The sequence below is a fragment of the Crotalus tigris genome, unplaced genomic scaffold (genome assembly GCF_016545835.1).
Source record: "Crotalus tigris isolate CLP2741 ecotype Arizona unplaced genomic scaffold, ASM1654583v1 scf7180000017883.2314494, whole genome shotgun sequence".
Classification (NCBI taxonomy): domain Eukaryota; kingdom Metazoa; phylum Chordata; class Lepidosauria; order Squamata; family Viperidae; genus Crotalus; species Crotalus tigris.
In genome coordinates, this window is record NW_024096700.1 from 2126108 (window position 1) to 2143300 (window position 17193).

Sequence of the window (17193 nt, forward strand, 5' to 3'; positions counted from 1 at the left end):
GTATGTATTATTTTAGTGAATGAACAACAGGTTTTTGAAGCATAAATCTAATACATCCCACAAATATTGGAAATTAATTGATGCATTTTGGATTCCACTGAGTCTAACATGTGCCAATGTGCAAAAAGACACAGTCGCAGTTAGATCAAACACCCAATTTTTATATGATTCCAGAATCCAGTGTTTTTCATCCATTTTTGTATGGTTGTAGATGCCAGTCCAAGAACTTGTGTTTCCCATCATTTCTTTTTCATTAGGAATAGCCTAATGATTTTTTTCCTGATCTGCAAAGTTTATTAATGAAATTTTGTGCAGTTTTGAACTAAGCAATTTTGTTTCATGGTGATAATTATTTTTCCATCTAGTGTGTTGAGTCACTTATGTTCCCCTGTTGCTTAAATTAAAAGTAAAGGAAGAAATAAATGGCTCAAGCTGTTTGTTTTGGACAACAGGAATCAATTTTAATTAGAATCTGCTTATTTTGTGCTCTTAACTCAGTCTGTTCATATGTGAGAGCCTGGACTGTCCCATCTCAGATTGCAAGAAGGTTGTATTTTCTGCCTGCTGTACAATATTACAACTTTGAAACCCAGTTAAGATTATTGAACAGTATTATTATTATCATTAAATTCAAGTAGGATGAATAGTGACATTTATTTACACTCTGTTCAGTTACTATTAGGGTTGTCAGAAAGAAAAGATTAATAGATAGTTTATGAAATCAGGTTTGTCATCCTTATTTATAATATAAAGCAATAGGCTTGTTTATTTTTATTTATTAAATTTTTATACTATCCAACTCCCAATGACAGTTTGTAATACATCATTCTAATTGTAATTGATTTTTGGATATATATATTATGTCTTATTTAGTTTTATTATGAAGTTCTAATTCTGTTAAACCACTCTAAACTTAGAGGAGTTATGTTGGATATGAATTTTTATTGTAGATTTCTGGAAATACAATCCTATTAATTTTGCTGTTAATAACAACAGCAGTATATTTTCCATGATCCATGCCTATTCAATTAATAGTGTGTGAAAGAAAGACTGTTAATATTTTGGGTACAAATGAATGCATACATTTTACATCAAAGATACTTAAGGATAATATGATAGCATTGATGCTTTACCCCCTGTGACCCGCAATTGCAAATATGTTTTAAAAATAAAGGTATGATATAACCAATATGGCATAACCATGTTTAACTATGTTTAACTATAAAAAATCTCCTGATGCCTAGTTTTGAGTAATCTCCTTACTAGAAGCTATTGATATATTTAATTATTAGATTTATGAGTCTTAATTTCCGAAATAAGACAAATGTATGACTTAATATTGTTTTCATGTTAGTTTTTATACATGGCCATTGCACTGATATCAGGTTTCAGTCTTATGATATTAATCACATGAAAAAGCTGAAAAGCTCTGATTTGTATCTGTTTGAAGTAAAGCAGACTACCAAAATGAACAAAAGAGGATTCCTGTTGCTATTGACTAATGAGTCAAGCATGCTTTTCATTAAATTTACCCTACATTCCCTATGTATTTTCTACCTTCACATGACCACAAGAGCTAATGGGACCTGTAGCTTTGTGTGAGAAAACAACTTCAGAGCAATCCAAGTCTGTTGATATATCTGAGACAACATTTGTATTCTCTCCAAACTTTCATCTACCCATATTTAATTCAAAATAAAATGTTAAGATGCTTGCATGTCTAAAGCAATTATCCCAAAATCCAAGATTTATATGATAAGTAGTTGAAATTACAGTACATGTTTTATGATTTGCAATATATAGTTGTAGATCTTTTGTTTTAGATTAGAAGAATGTTTTGTCATACCATTAAATTATATCCTTTTTTATTCTAATAGACTGGAATAATTGGACTAGAATTTCCATTGTTTCCAGTCAACTTAGTGATTAACTAGGAATCTGGGGAGTGTTTCTGACATATCTGTAAGGACATTTACAGGGAAATCTTAATGTGTGTAATTACAAAAATCAGTTTGATTATGAGTAGTCAAGGATATGCACTAGACTAGAGAATTTATCTTAAGTATCTTAATCATAGGAAATGTTCATTTAAAAAACCCAACAATAGTAAGGCTAATCTTTACACAATCTAATCTTCATACCTTTCAATTCTATAAATAATTTTAAAGACAATTTAATTTTATTTTCTTAATCTAGGGGCAGGGGGAGTTAGTTTTGGTCATGCTGTTTGGAGATGATAGGAGTTGTACAGTACAGAGCAGGGGTAGACAATCATGCTGGCTCAGGAATTTTGGAAGTTGAAGTCCACAGGTCATAAAGAACCATAGCTGCCCACCCCTGTATAGTTGCTCACTCCGGCATGTTACTTAAATCAGTATCTTGGGATTATGTTCCTACATTTTCTGCTGCTGAACCAAACTTATAGTCTTTCTTGTAATGATGTGGAAATGACCACAGGAGATAGAAGGAGAGCTTCAAACCAGCATGTAAAAATTGTCTCAGCCCACCGAAGGGGAACGGGACATGGAAAATGTTTTGGAAGGGACATTTCTTATTTTTCTGGAGAATAAAAGGAAGGGGAGGAGAAATATTTTCAGTCTTGCAGGATTCTGTTAGTGTGGCCTTACAATAAAGATAGAGCTAGCATTCCTAGTTGTGCTTCTTGTCTGACTATCTCACAGGTCTAACATTTCCACCTATTCAAAAAGAGACCAAACAAAAGTAGAACTGAAAGTGCTTCTCACGTGCATTTGTTATCATTCTCTACCTTTGCTCAGGTTTTTTTTTTTGGGGGGGGGGATATTGGAAAAATTGAATTGTGGCTATGGGGGCAGGATGCAGATAAATATCATTTGGGAAAACTTCTTGGGCAATCTAATACAGGAAGAACAGATTAAGCATCTCCCTGCTGATTCTGGTTGCATTTGCTTTTCATTTGCTCTCTTGTATTAATGGCTTTCTTCTAGTGGAGCTAATCCATATGCTCAGAATTTGTATTTTTTTGCAATGAGATACTTATTTCAATTTTATGAGCTCATTCTCACTAATTCTATTAGTATACTTTTCATAGTGCATTTGATCTACACAGTTTGGTTATATATGACTAAACAAGAGTGTTGAAATGACTTCATGAGGTATGCAGATTTCCTCCAAAGCACAATTAGTTGCAGATGGTAAATGTATTAATAGGATAGGATAGGATAGGATAGGATAGGATAGGATAGGATAGGATAGGATAGGATAGGATAGAGCTGGAAGGGACCTTGGAGGTCTTCTAGTCCAGCTCCCTACTCGAGCAGGAGAACCTATACCATTTCAGACAAGTGACTGTCCAAAACCTCCATTGATGGAGCGCCCATGATTTCTGAAGGCAAGCTGTTCTCCTGGTTAATTGTTAAGAAGTTTCTCCTTAATTCCAGGTTGCTTCTCTCTTTGGTCAGTTTCCAACCATTTTTTCTTGTCTTGATTTCTGGTGCTTTGGAGAATAGTTTGATTCCTTCTTCTTTGTGGCAGCCCCTCAAATACTGGAATACTGCCATCATGTCACCCCTGTTTCTTCTTTTCTTTAGACTAGCCAAACCCAAGTCCCGCAGCTATTCTTTATATGTTTTATTTGCTCTTCTCTGAACCTTTTCCAAAGTCTCAGCATCTTTTTTGTAGTATGGTGACCAAAATTGGTTGCAGTATTCCAGGTGTGGTCTTACTAGGGTTTTATAAAGTGGTACTAATATTTCACATGATGTTTATTCTAATTGAATGAAATAGTGTTACACAGTCACAACTGAACAGTACAAAGAATAATACTTTTTTAATATAATTAAAATATCAGACTGCTTGTAAACTTTAGTTAATGGCCTCTATTAAGACATGCAGTGGCAGGCTTTGTGATCCACCACTGCTTAGAGCTTCTAAATAAATAATGTTGGTTTTTTTACCTACTCATTTATTGGATTACATTGGCACTCCACCTTCTTCTAAGGAACTTCAGCAAGCATTAAATATTGTATGACTAAATTATCATTGCCTGTGATATCTACACTCATGTTTTTGTTTGGAGCTTTTATACTGATTGAGTAATTTAAGAAAACCTGAAGGGTTTTTTTTCCCCATTTCAGAGAAGATTTCTTCTAAGCCACCCACAAAAATGCTAGATATTCAGCCTTGTATCTTCTACTTGCAAAACATGTATTCTGCTTCTGAAACAGGGTATGAAAACTTTGGCAATCTGGAAACAGAACATTCTGAGGAATGGATAAAAATATGTCTTCTTTCTCCCTGCTCTTAACTGTTCTTTTCAGTTATGTTATTATCCATTATATATGTGTATTGATCAGTTGTGTTTTGACATTTTAATTCAGGATTGTGGTTCAGTCATTCATCCTGAGGAATCCTGTGGTTTGCAGCCTCTCTCTGCTGAATACCTGTCAACTGTTTCACAACCACAGTTGAAGACATGTGAAATGGGGGATGTAAAAGGCATGTTCTTAATATATTTTCTGCATGTTAAAAAATATTCTTACAAGAATGTAGATTCCTTGCTTCCTGCCACTTAAAAATTAAAAAAAAGCTCAAGCTTTTGTCAAAAAAACAACAGAGCTTAACTAATTTGTTAAAGCATCTTCTGCTATAAATTATGATTAATAATGGTTAAAATAATGCATTTGCCTTAGAAAAAAAGAATTTTAGCTCAGTGGCAGAGCACAAGCTATGCATTTTGGAAATAATGGCATCCCTCTAATTCAGCACCAGTTTTAAAAAAAGAAGTAGCAAAACTGTTGAAAACTTTCAATTAAAACTCCAAAATGCTCTATGGTCATGGAGACAGAGTTAATGTTGTCACATGGCAAAGTGATGCATTGTGGTCAGAGTGCTGGACAAGGACTGTAGAAATTTAAATCTGAAAGTATAATTACATTTATACAGTGTCCTAGGGACTGTCATTGTATCCAATGATTTTTTAGTCCATTTTGGAGTTCCTTGGAGGAAGGGAAAGATGTAAATTTAAATTAGTAACATTTCTATGTCAAGCAAAGATTTGTTTTGTTGCCTTAAGTCTCTCATTTTTATTGCTTTTTAATGTTGGATCAAGAGAAAGTAAAAGTTCTTTTGGGTTCTAGGCATAAGTGTCTGCCCAATTTATTTCTGCTCAACAAATTCCAGGTAGAGATATAAGAATGGTTATCATCTACTTTCCAGGACAGTGGGTTGTTCCTTGCCTTAGTTGTTCTGATAATAGAACTTGTGATTGGAGGCAGATAACATGGCAGCCAAGAAATTGTCAGTACCCTGTTCTTAATAAACGAGAACTCCAAAAGTGTGTAGAAAGAAAAAAGGTAAGTCACAAGGTTGGTAGAGGAAAATCTGTAAGAAAAATACAATTTATCTCTTCATTTAAGCTATAGTGTTTTTAAAAAGCTGAATACAGCGTTATTGATATATTAATAGTTCTTGTAATTTTTATTGTAGTGCAAACAATACCCTAAGTTTGTTTCCACTAACAAAATGCTATATATTAGTGTTAGACATTAATTTGTTTTGCATGAATTCTGTTTTTTCTCTGGCGTGTAATGCATGGCTTTGCTTCTGCTGACCAAACTTATGAAGTCTTCCTTCATGTTCTTGTGCAGGCCTCAGGCGGACCTCACTTTTCTTATCTTGAAGATTGTAAGATGACTGCTTGGAAAAGCAGTGTCTCCTTAATAAGCATGGTTTGACTGTCTAACATTTGGCTGAGATGTGTGACACAGGTACAGCTGTCTGCTAATCTAAATATTCAGAGGTAAATGTTACATTGCAAATATTGCAGTGTATTATACAGTTAAGAAAAATACTTAAAAATAACCGCAATATAAGCTGCATGAATAATGAAAAACATTCAACTATATATGGTGCATGAACTTCTTTAATACACATGCATTTTATTTTTTGGACTATATAGTAGCTCCCAGAATTCGCAATATAATTTAGGAATTAAAATCTAAAACATCTGTTGGGTATCATGATATTTAATTTGCCTTATATTAGTGTATCTTACCCTCAGATGTATGGATTTCAGTTTTCTGAATTGACCAACTAGTATTCTGAAAGTTGAAGTCCACATATCTTAAAGTTGCTGAGGTTGGGAAAAGCAGTTTTTATATAATGTCACCATGAAAAATGTTCTGGAATAGATGAACCATAAAGTAATTGGCACCAATAAAGAAAAAAGGTCTTGTCTTTCCTGCTGATATTGTCAAACAGAATTACTGTCAAGGTTGACAGCAAATATCTATCATTCTTTTTATGTTTCTGCCTTATTTAGCACATAATTCTTCAATTTCAACTGTGGGCATTCATTTTTTTTCTTTACCATTGGAAAATTTAAATTCAGTTATACTATCTGAAACTTGGACTATCTAACGTTATGCCTGCCATAATTTCACCTTGCAAAATGATTGCTCTAAAAGTTCTACTCTATTTTTAAATAAGTCCTTATTTATGGCACGTTTGTCTGTTGATTCTTATTTAGCTTCCTTTAAAAGAAAAGATATTTTATTTTTTTAATAAACAAAATAAATTTACAAATAAGCATAAACACAAAAACAATCAGAAAAAAATAACAAAACTTTCCACGTAGAAAAAAGTCAGCTCAATTTTTAAACATATAATTAAGTCTTGACCACACAGAATAATATTGTTTTTTCTTTCCATTACATTGAGAGCCAGCCCATAAACAGACAGCAAACAAATATGAACAATCTACAATTATAAAACTGGAGTTGTGCTATCTTTGAAGAGTAATATTTTTTTGCTCCTTGCCATACTCAGTAAATCTATACTTTTTCATACAGTGATATATTTTATATATAATTGAGGAGTTTACTCCCATTACAAAGCAGAGTAAATGTGGAATCATGTAGGGCTGAAATTGAAGAAAATATTTTTGTAATATAATTATGAGCATGAAACCCAAAAGGGGAAATTATGGAACAACTCATAAGTCATAAGTTAATTTCCCCTTACCCATGTCACAGTTATGACTGAATAATGATAACAGCCTTTTAAAATATTTCTGGGGTCTCTATAATTATAAGTCTTATCTTATAATTATAACAAACATCAAATATTTCAATCTTGTACTTGTTGATTTGTTAATATGAATATTTTAACCTTTAATTAAGAGTCTTGCAATAATTAAAATCTGTCTTAGCAGTAGCCTTTATAGGTTTATAAAAACATACTATAGATTTAGAATCACCTCCCCTAAAATTGCAGAACTAATAAACTTGGGAGTGAAATTCGATGTTTTAATGGGATAGTATTGCTTTTTTTAATTGTAAACATTTTTTCTTTTCAATAACCTAAATGGTATAAACATAGATGTATCTTCAATTTAAAACCAGTAATTGCCCCAGAGAATAAATGTGAATAAGATCTAAAATTATGTTTTTGTTCCAACATTTTGCAGATGCGCTTTGCTGTATTTAATGCAGAGAATATAATATACCATCGCTAAAAATGGAACTAAGAGCCTGTCATGATATTAAAATGAAAGGTTGTCACAGGATGAATTGTTGGAGTTGGGAGGAATAACAAAACACAATGTTGTGATACAAACTTTGCATTTTTTTGTATTTGCAATTGTGACATCAGACACAAATATATAAGAGGCACAACTTGTGTCACATAATACACTTTGGGTCATTTTGGTTGACATCAAAAGTCAGACATTTTACAATTGTGTCAACTTAATTTTAACTTCTGTTCCATAAAGAAATTGAAGTAATGCCATTCTTAAAGTTACTTCTCAGAAATGTTCCCACAGAACTGCCCCCTCTATTAAGCTATCCAAGGAAATGCCTACTACTGGAGTAAATAATCTCTTAAAAATGTAACAGAATAAATCAATTCATTCTCAACCTGGTACTTTTTAAATGTATTAAACCACTACTTCCATTATCCACAGTCAGCATGATAGTTAGGGTGGAGTTGTAATCTGATACATCCAGAGAATATCAGGTTGAAGTAGGTTCTTTCTTCTGGAGCAGCAGATACCCTGACAAGGTGACACAGAAAGTTGGAATATAATGTTGACAAGAACAGGTGATGCTCAAATCCTATGCTTCCCCATGAAGCTTGTGATGTGGTCCTGGAGACACAGCTGCTCAAGAAATGCAGTTTCTATAAGGGTCAAAAAATATGTTGAGAATTGGATTGGTAGGGCAACTCAGCTTTATGTTTCATTAATGGCCATGGCTTGTCATTGGCTTCATTCTGACTTCCCTTTTCATTTCTGCAGCCAAGTTATTTCCATCAGTGCTAACTTAGGTCCACTGAGTGGGATGGAGAAGTAAACACATATTGACTGAGACAAGAAAAATGGATTATAAATCACTAAGCATTCTGTAACAGAGCCTAGGGAGATTAATGCTGTGTTAGTAAAGCTAATAGATCATATACAAAGAATGAAGGAATTGTATGTTTGAAAAGGATTTATTCATTTTATATATAATACAATATATTAAAAACATTTATTTGAACTTTGAGTACAGTGAGAAATATGAAGGGTATATTACATGATCTCTTACACTGTAGCATTTGGAAAATGAAATGTTTAAAAAGATATTTAAAAAATGAAAGCCAAACAAAAAAGTGGTTTGATTTCCTCTGTGTAATAAAAACTTTTATCAATTTTTTGTTAATTAATTTTGACTGTAAGAATTTGGCTGCCATGTAGTATTTTGATTGCCCAAAGGAACTTTTCAGAAAAAGAAGTTGAAATGGGGAATAGAATATTAACGAGGTATATGCTATATCATGTCATTGTATAAAAGATGATGAAACACATATTTATTAGTTTCACTCTTTAAAAGCCCTTTATAGTTTAATAGTGTAATCAAATGCACTCAGTAATGTATGATTGAGAATAAATCATATAAAAAAGCAAGTTCTGCTAAAGTGCTTAAAATCCACATATTAAAATAGGAACTTGCATTTTTTTTCAACGTGAAAATTCTGGGCTTAACAGTATTAAAATGTCTTTATTATAGCTGGTAAAGAAATGAATGTTATTCTAACTATATCCCAGTAGTGGCAAACCTATGGCACGCATGCCAGAGGCGGCACTCAGAGCCCTCTCCATATGGGCACGCGCACCATGCCCTGGAAATGGCAACTGTCCCTCTTCAACCAGCTGGCTGCTAACTCGCCGAGGTCCCACCTGGCTGGATGCATCCCAGCATAGCTGGTTTCCCTCCCCCCCTCCCATCCCTCCTGGCCTCACATGCTTTCCTTTTCCCAGGCACAACCCACTGCATCACCTCCTCAGCTGTCGGCCGGCCGTCCAGCTCAGAGGCAGCTTCTCTGAACTGCTGGGGGAAGGCTGCAGTGCCTCATAGTGTGCTGGTCGATGGGCCGGCAGGCTGTGGCTGCTGACGGACACTGTCAGCCCCAATGCGCTCGTTGGCCTCTGTGTGGGGGGGCGATGGTGTCAAGCAGCAGCCACCCCGGCCCCTGTCTCGCCTTGCCCTGCAACAATGGCATCCCCACCCTGCCTTGCCTTGCCTCACCTCACCCCTCAGGATGAGCCTCCTGCCCACTGCCCACCTGCCAGAGACCCCCTGGATCTCCCCTAACCCTGCCCGGACCCCACAGGCATCTCTCCCCACGAGCAACATTGAGGTGACCACACCCACCTTGGCCACACCCACCCAGTCTGCCATGACCACAGACACGCCCATCCAGTGGGCCACACCTATCTGGCACCCGGCAATACATAAGTGGGTTTTGGGTTGCAGTTTGGGCACTCGGCCTCTAAACGGTTCGCCATCATGGCTATATCCTTTATTTTCATGTACACTACTTTCACATGGTCTCACATAATTTGTGGTTTTTCCTGGTTTGGTCCTTGTATTTTTAAAAAGCCCACTTTCCTTTCATACACACTAGATGACACATATAAGTAATATTATTATTCTGCTTAATTTTGAAATTGGCCAAATTCAAAAAAGCTATCTTAGATGACAATGAGGTCTATATGATATATGTTAAGTTTTCATTGGGATCTTCAATATTTCACATGTGCAATATGCTACTTGTATGACTGAAGTTTTTATCTGTAAATGGAATCTAATGTATTAGCTCACAGAAATGATTTTAAAGCATTCTCAGATTTTTAAAAAGTTCTGGGCAAAATGGTTGATATTGTTATTTTGACTTTGCCACTTATCCTTCAAGAAATAGCATTGGAGTCTTTTTTTTTCTTTTTTAACCCCCATTTCACTCCTGTTTCAGATCAATATCCTTATGTATTTGGGTCATTCTAAAAGGGATTCAAAGAACCAAAAATGAGTTGATGGCAGCCTACCTTCAGCTATTAGGATATAATTTAAAATTTAGCATAAATAGAATTATCTTATTCCCAATGACTGACTTTTTCTGAAGAATTATTCATACCCACCCAGGCTAGATGCTGGAAACTAAAAGAAAGCTGAGAGATAAGTCAGGGGCTTATAACTGTTTGATATCTGACTGGAAGATATTTATGTTTGAAGTCATTGAATCCAAATATGCGTATCCATCCATTCATTTTCCTAAAGTACAGATCATCTCTGTTAAAATTAATACTAGTAAATACATATCTGAAAAACAATCTTTCATATTGAAATTACAAGTAGCTCTTGCTTAGCAACCATTGGGACCCATTGGGACCTGCCACACAGTTGCTAATGCTGCATCTGCTTGGTGGAAAATCACATGACCACAATGGGCTTACAACCTCACTTCCCCCTCAGTTGTTAAGTGCCATAGCCCATAAGCAAAACATCACATGACCATGAGTTATAATTTTACTTCCATCTTATCTATTAATTCTGCTTGTTGCAAGACAGTTGTGAAGTACACAAATAGCAATCATGTGACTGTGAGATTTTGCAACAGTCGTAAATCAGTTGTGAAGTGCCTGAATGGTGATTGCATAACCACAGGATGCTGTGACAGTCATATGTGCAAGGATTGGCCTCAAAGCTAATTTTTTACACTGTCAGAATTTCAAATGGTTGCTAAATGAAGCAATTAGTAAGTGAGGACTGTATGTACATTTAAGAGTCTCCATCATGCAGGTTGCTGTAATTTATTGCTAGTTCACCAAGCATTCCTTAAACCAAAACTGCAGACTTAAGCTCTATTGAGTTCCACTGATCTATCAACTTTTGTTATTAAATAGTTTTTGGCTTTTACCTTTAAAGGTTCTTTTCATTGGTGATTCCACTAACAGAGGAATGATGTATTACCTGATAGAGAGAGTGAATGATACCCTTCAAGAATGGCAAAAGGCACATGGCATGAAGTTTTATCACAATGTGAACAATGGGAGCACTTTTATTAGTTATTCATATTATCCCCAATTCTGGATCAGTGTCAGCCAAAGACCTACATTTGAAGAAGCTCTAGAGCAGCTGCTATTGAGGTATGATAGAACACTTGGCAACATTAGTTTCCTTTTCCTGGCATTCAGGTGTTTGGTTCTAGTGGTTTAGTTCCTGCATTTGGGCAATATTTACAGTGCATCAGTTTCTCCATTGCTTTTACCACTTCATCAGATTGAAAATTCTAGCAGTTACAATTTTGGAGAAACTATTACAATAGAAAAAGAATAACAGGTCTCCACTGATCTCATACTTAACTGTATAGAGCAGGTGTGAAGAATTTGTACCCCTCCAAGTATTCGTATACTAAGGTACCTAACAGACCTAGACCATGGTCACTGGAAAGGGAAACAGAACTCTAATATAGCAATAGGTTTCCCAACTCTGTTGTAAAGAACACTTTCCTTTCTCCTTTACATTTCAAAGCTGTTTATCAAAAGTATTTTTTATTGCTGGGAATATTAGTATGCAATAAAAGAGAAAATAGTTCAGAGGTTGGAATGCAATATCCCAAAATACCAATGGAATGTTAAATATCTTTGAACATTTTGTTGGAATGATTTCCTTGCATCAGGCATGTGCTGTCTTTGTATAAATAATAATTTATACAATGAAAAATAAAAACAAGTAATAAATGTTTGAGTTTAAAATATGCAGAACTATAGTCTGTAATAGAAAATGACATCAGTATGTGTGATTAAGAATGGTCTTGGCTAATGTATATTGCAATGTTGCTAAAATATAAATGCTGCCATCTGTTTAAATGGTAGAGCAAAGTAGATTTTATTATTATTGTTATTGTTGTTATTATTTCAGATCACAGCCATTAGAGAATACAGACCAGACAATACTAGTTATTGGTGGAGTCCAATGGCTTAATTTTAGTCACTTGCATATTATTCAAAAAGTACTAAAGCGGTAAGTCTTAATATTGTAGATGTTTTTTGTTTGTCATTATAATGATAAAAAATAAGTGATGTCATTTTGTTGAGCCTGAATATTGTATCAGTGACAATTTCTTAAAATACCGCACCTATGCAAATCCAGAAATAAAATATATCTATTTTTCTTATGTGTTCTGTAGAATGAATCTCTCAAATATAATGGTAGTGATAAAATCTCTAGGAATGGGCTTTCATCTACCAGTAGATCGAGTGCATACTTTGTCATCAGTAAGTTACATTTTATTCATAGCCTACTAAAATTAATTGTTCCTTTAACCCGTATTTTTTTTTGTTCAGCATCCTGATCCTAAGAATTGCACTGATTCTGTAATGTCACAGATGCCAATAATAATAAAAGCTGTTCAAGGTCAAGAAACAGGCACATGTGGGATTCCAAGAATGTTCTTTATCATTGTAGTATAGAATAACAGAATCTTGAAAGCCTGTCAGAATTGCTGTCTACTCTATCTTATACCAAGCAAAATCAAGGCAGAATTATTCTGAATTTTTTATGTTTTCCACTTTCTCAGGACTGAGTAAACTTTTTTTGTTCCTTAGTAATTCATTGCACCTTTTCCCCTTTCCAAAGTTTGATCATAAAATGATTCCTGTCTGCCTCCCAAGTAGACCAGACAGGAAACACAACAAAAGGAACTAATTGTAATTAATGTGTGAATCTGAATCCCGGGCATATCTATTCAATACTACACAATCTTTGAACTCCAGGATAAATATAAATCAGCTATTTATTGTTAAAAAATTTAAAACAATAAAAACAACTATTTACAATGTTAAAACAAACTTAGCTTTCGCTTGCAGCTCTACCCCGTCCTTTCATCCCATCTCTGTGCAAAATAGGGCCCAGAAGGATAGTGAGGGGAAGGCAAGAACAGTGGATGGATCAGCAGGGTAAGAAAGAGAGGAGGGGTAGCAGTGGAGGAGCACCAGCAGTGCCAACCTTGAGCGCCCAGCCCAGAATGATTGCGAGGAGACAACCGGTGGATGCAAGGATAGGATTAGCAGAGATGAGAGGGAGTGAATTCATGAGTGAGCTGTCAGGCAGCCCAGCTGATCGCACAGAGATGGGACGAAAGGACGGGGCAGAGCTGCAAGCATGCACACCCAGACATGAAGGGAAACGGGAGAGAAGAGGACTCATGATGATAAATAGTGGAGGACAAGAAGAACAGACAGACAAATGGAGTGGAGGAGAGGGGAACAGCAGTGTAAGGGCACTTGGGATACTGGACTCAGATCCACAGCCCAAAGTGAGTGTGGGGGAGTGGTTAGTAGACATGCCAACAGTAACAGTACCAGGAAGGAGAGGAAGGATAAGAAAGGGAGAGAGAGATGTTGTGGAACTGGAGTGCAAACAAGGGGAGGCGGGACATTTAAGGCAATTACGGTCCGTTAAGATGAATGGCCCTATCACGTGGTCAATGTGTAAAAAACTAGGTTAGCAAGGCTTATAAGAGACCTTTCTCCATCCCAATGCTTTACTCTGAAGACGCTGGCAGTGGACCAGTGAAAGCTAAGTTTGTTTTAACATTGTAAATAGTTGCTTTTATTGTTTTAAATTTTTTAACAATAAACAGCTGATTTATATTTATCTTGGAGTTTGAAGATTGTGTAGTATTGAATGAAAATATATATATATATATATATATATATATATATATATATATATATATATGTAGGTCTTTGGTTGTTTGGGTTTTCTCCCACGTAAAATTGGAAGTGTCTTGGCGACGTTTCGACGAAGTCCCATTCGTCATCTTCAGGCTGGTGTTTTCAGCTTCGTGCTTTGAGCAGCAATGTGTGGTCTTAGCTGTTTCTTCCTTTTAACTGCCAGTGGGGGTATGAACTGATTGGGTGGGAGCTTGGCTGTGTTCTGATTGGGTGGAGGTGTGTTCTGAATGGTTAGGGGCTTGGCTGTGCTCTGATTGGCTGGGGGAGTGTTCTGTTTGGTTGTGCTCAGGTTAGTCTGAGTTGCAGAGGGGTTTAAGATTTTGGGCTGCCTTGCTATTTTCTGGCTTCGCGTTCGTGGTCGTGCCTCCTCTTCATGGAGGGTGTCAGTTTGCTTCATGTATGGATTGGAGGGGTTTAAAGTGGCTAATGATGCAGCTGTGGTCTGGCTTCTGGTTTGTAATCGTGCCTCGTCATCGGTGTGGCTTTGGGTTTGTTTTTTGCGTGGATGTGTGGTGGTGACAACCTGTGTGGTTTTTGTGAGTGTGGGTCTGGTATCATTTTTTGTGTTAGGGAGTCGTTTGTCAATAAGGGCGGGTTTCCAAATGGCTGGTAGGCGGGAGATATCATCTCGCTTGTTCATGCTGTGTGGGCATTTTTCTATCTCGATGGCTTCTCTGATTATTCTGTTATTAAAATGTTCACTTTTGGCAATGGTTCTGGTATTTTTAAAGTAAAATATATATATTTTCTCCCTCTCTGGCAAGGTCATTCTCACATTCCATTACAGTTCCTCACTGAAAAACAACTCTGGGTCTCAGCCTCCCTTACTTGATTAAAATGGGGAACCAAAAGCCATATTTATAGATGAAAAACAAATTTTGATTTGCACAGGCATATTAGGCGCATAAAATGCAGCAGAAAAAACATACTGCTGCATTTTATAGCAGTTGCAGTTTCCATGTTGTCTTCAAAGCAGTCTCATATAATGTGCATTATAAAATCTACCAGTAGTTGAGTAGTATTAAGGACATACGTCATTACTAAATGATCCTTCCCCTTCAGAAAGAATTACAATTGGCACACCTCAGGGTTTTCCTGATCAAGAAGACTCCTAAGTTATGGCCATCTTTCAAGAAAATACTGAAAGCCATGATGATCAAACAACAATTCGATCTTACTAAAGTTCAACTTTAGTCTATTTTGTCCCATCCAGACTGCAATATCCTCAAAAACTGAAACATTTGACAGTATTGGTAAACAAGCAACATTTGGTCCTATTGTGGAAAAACATAAATAGCCAACAGAGTCATACTTTAGGCTTGCTCACAATATCTTTCTTCCCTCAGTGGCCATGCCATCTGGCGACAAGCATGTATGTTATTATAAAAAAATATGGTCTGAATTCCTTCCTTCCTTCCTTTTCCTTCCTTCCTTCCTTCCTTCCTTCCTTCCTTCCTTCCTTCCTTCCTTCCTTCCTTCCTTCCTTCCTTCCTTCCTTCCTTCCTTCTTTCCTCATGCCTGTTCCATGAAGGATAAACAAACTTCAGACATATGTCTTTGCTTTTTTAATGCAAGTTGTGCCAAATGAAGAAATGAAATATACTTCTAATGGAAGAATTCTGAACATAATAATTTGTTCTGCATATCAAGAATGAGCTGTGTTTTTTCAACACAAAGCTTTCCCAATATAATTTGAAAGAAATGTCAATTTGTTGTCCTATAAATTAAAATCAGATATCATTCTGATTTACTATCTGTCACTCATCCATTATTTGATCCTCATTTGCCTATATTACCTTATAAATATTTTTTTTCATAGTAGCTAGGAAACTTTATAAAAATAATCTAATGTAAAATTGAATTTCAGCCTCATAATGAGTTTGAAGGAATGCATCATTAATTATATACAGTATTACCAAATTAGACCACTAATAGTTTTGTGTCATCTCATTTATCAGTATCTGTAAGATTAGGGGTACCTAAAACACATTTTATTTCTGAAATAATTTATCCTTCCCTTCCTCTCTTTCTTTTTCTGTTGTATTATGTTTGTTCTAAGATAAATTTCAGAGCTGTTTTATCGCAGACACTCTTGTTTGTATTCAACAAAAATTTGAATATAAATCCCATTCAAACCATTCATTTGCATACCATTCTATTCAAACAGAAACTAGAAATAAATAAAAAAAGTTGATGTGAGGTGTCTTGGTTTAAACTGCAGGCAGAAATACAGAATTTGTGGAAAGAAAATCTTGCTATTCTAAACACTGCAAAGCACTATGGCTATGAAGTGGTTGATACTTTCATTATTACGATGGGACGGTACAAGGAATTTTTGCAAGGGAAATGTGGATGTCATTTCCATGAGGTAAGAATTTAGGGTTAGTGCTTCAGCATGAGTATTTATATGCTTTAAACTTTGTCCTACATTAATGAAAACATCTGAAATATAGCTGTATTTTGGCAATCAACCATAAGCATTTTACAGACAGACCAATTATAGATAAATATAATTGAACATGGTGCAGCCTGATTCTTAGTAAACATGCACAGCAATGTAGAATGAACTGAGAAGGAAGAAAAACAGCTTATTCTGTGTAGATGTGAGCAGAGCACTGAAAGTCTAGCTAATCCAGATGCCCTCTGCTGGAGGAGGAGGAGGGGGAGCAGAAGAGGAGAAGACAAAGAGGAAGCAGCTAGTCTTTTGTTCCTTCAGAACAACAGAATAACAGAGTTGGAAGGGATCTTGAAGGTCTTCTAGATCAGTGATGGTGAACCTTTTAGAGACTGAATCCCCAAACTGCAGCCCCAAACCCACGTATGTATCGTTGGGTGTCAGGTGGGCGTGGCCCATTGAGTGGGTGTGGGTGTGGTGGGTGTGGCCAGTGTGGGCGTGGCCACCTCAATGTTGCTCGTGGGGAGGGACGCCTGTGGGGGCCAGGCAGGGTTGGGAGAGATCCAGGAGATCTCTGGCGGGTGGACGGTGGGCAGGAGGCTCATCCTACGGGGTGAGGTGAGGCGAGGCAGAGGGCAGGGCAGGAGTGCCATTGTCGCAGGAAAAGCAAGGTGAGGCAGGGGCCAAGGTGGCTGCTGCCTGACACCATCGGCCACCACACACAGCGACCACATGGGGGCCAACTGTGTCCATCAGCAGC

At 36.3% G+C, this 17193-nt stretch overlaps 1 protein-coding gene across 1 annotated transcript in view; it reads left to right on the top strand.

Moving 5' to 3' along the window:
- CPED1 (cadherin like and PC-esterase domain containing 1) overlaps window positions 1-17193 on the top strand; it is a 131418-nt gene that overhangs the window by 109634 nt on the left and 4591 nt on the right. The window contains exons 18-23 of the mRNA XM_039343979.1: window positions 4359-4476; window positions 5197-5333; window positions 11226-11446; window positions 12222-12323; window positions 12490-12577; window positions 16260-16406. Of these exons, the coding sequence (XP_039199913.1) occupies window positions 4359-4476; window positions 5197-5333; window positions 11226-11446; window positions 12222-12323; window positions 12490-12577; window positions 16260-16406 (813 nt within the window). The remainder of the gene's footprint in view (window positions 1-4358; window positions 4477-5196; window positions 5334-11225; window positions 11447-12221; window positions 12324-12489; window positions 12578-16259; window positions 16407-17193) is intronic.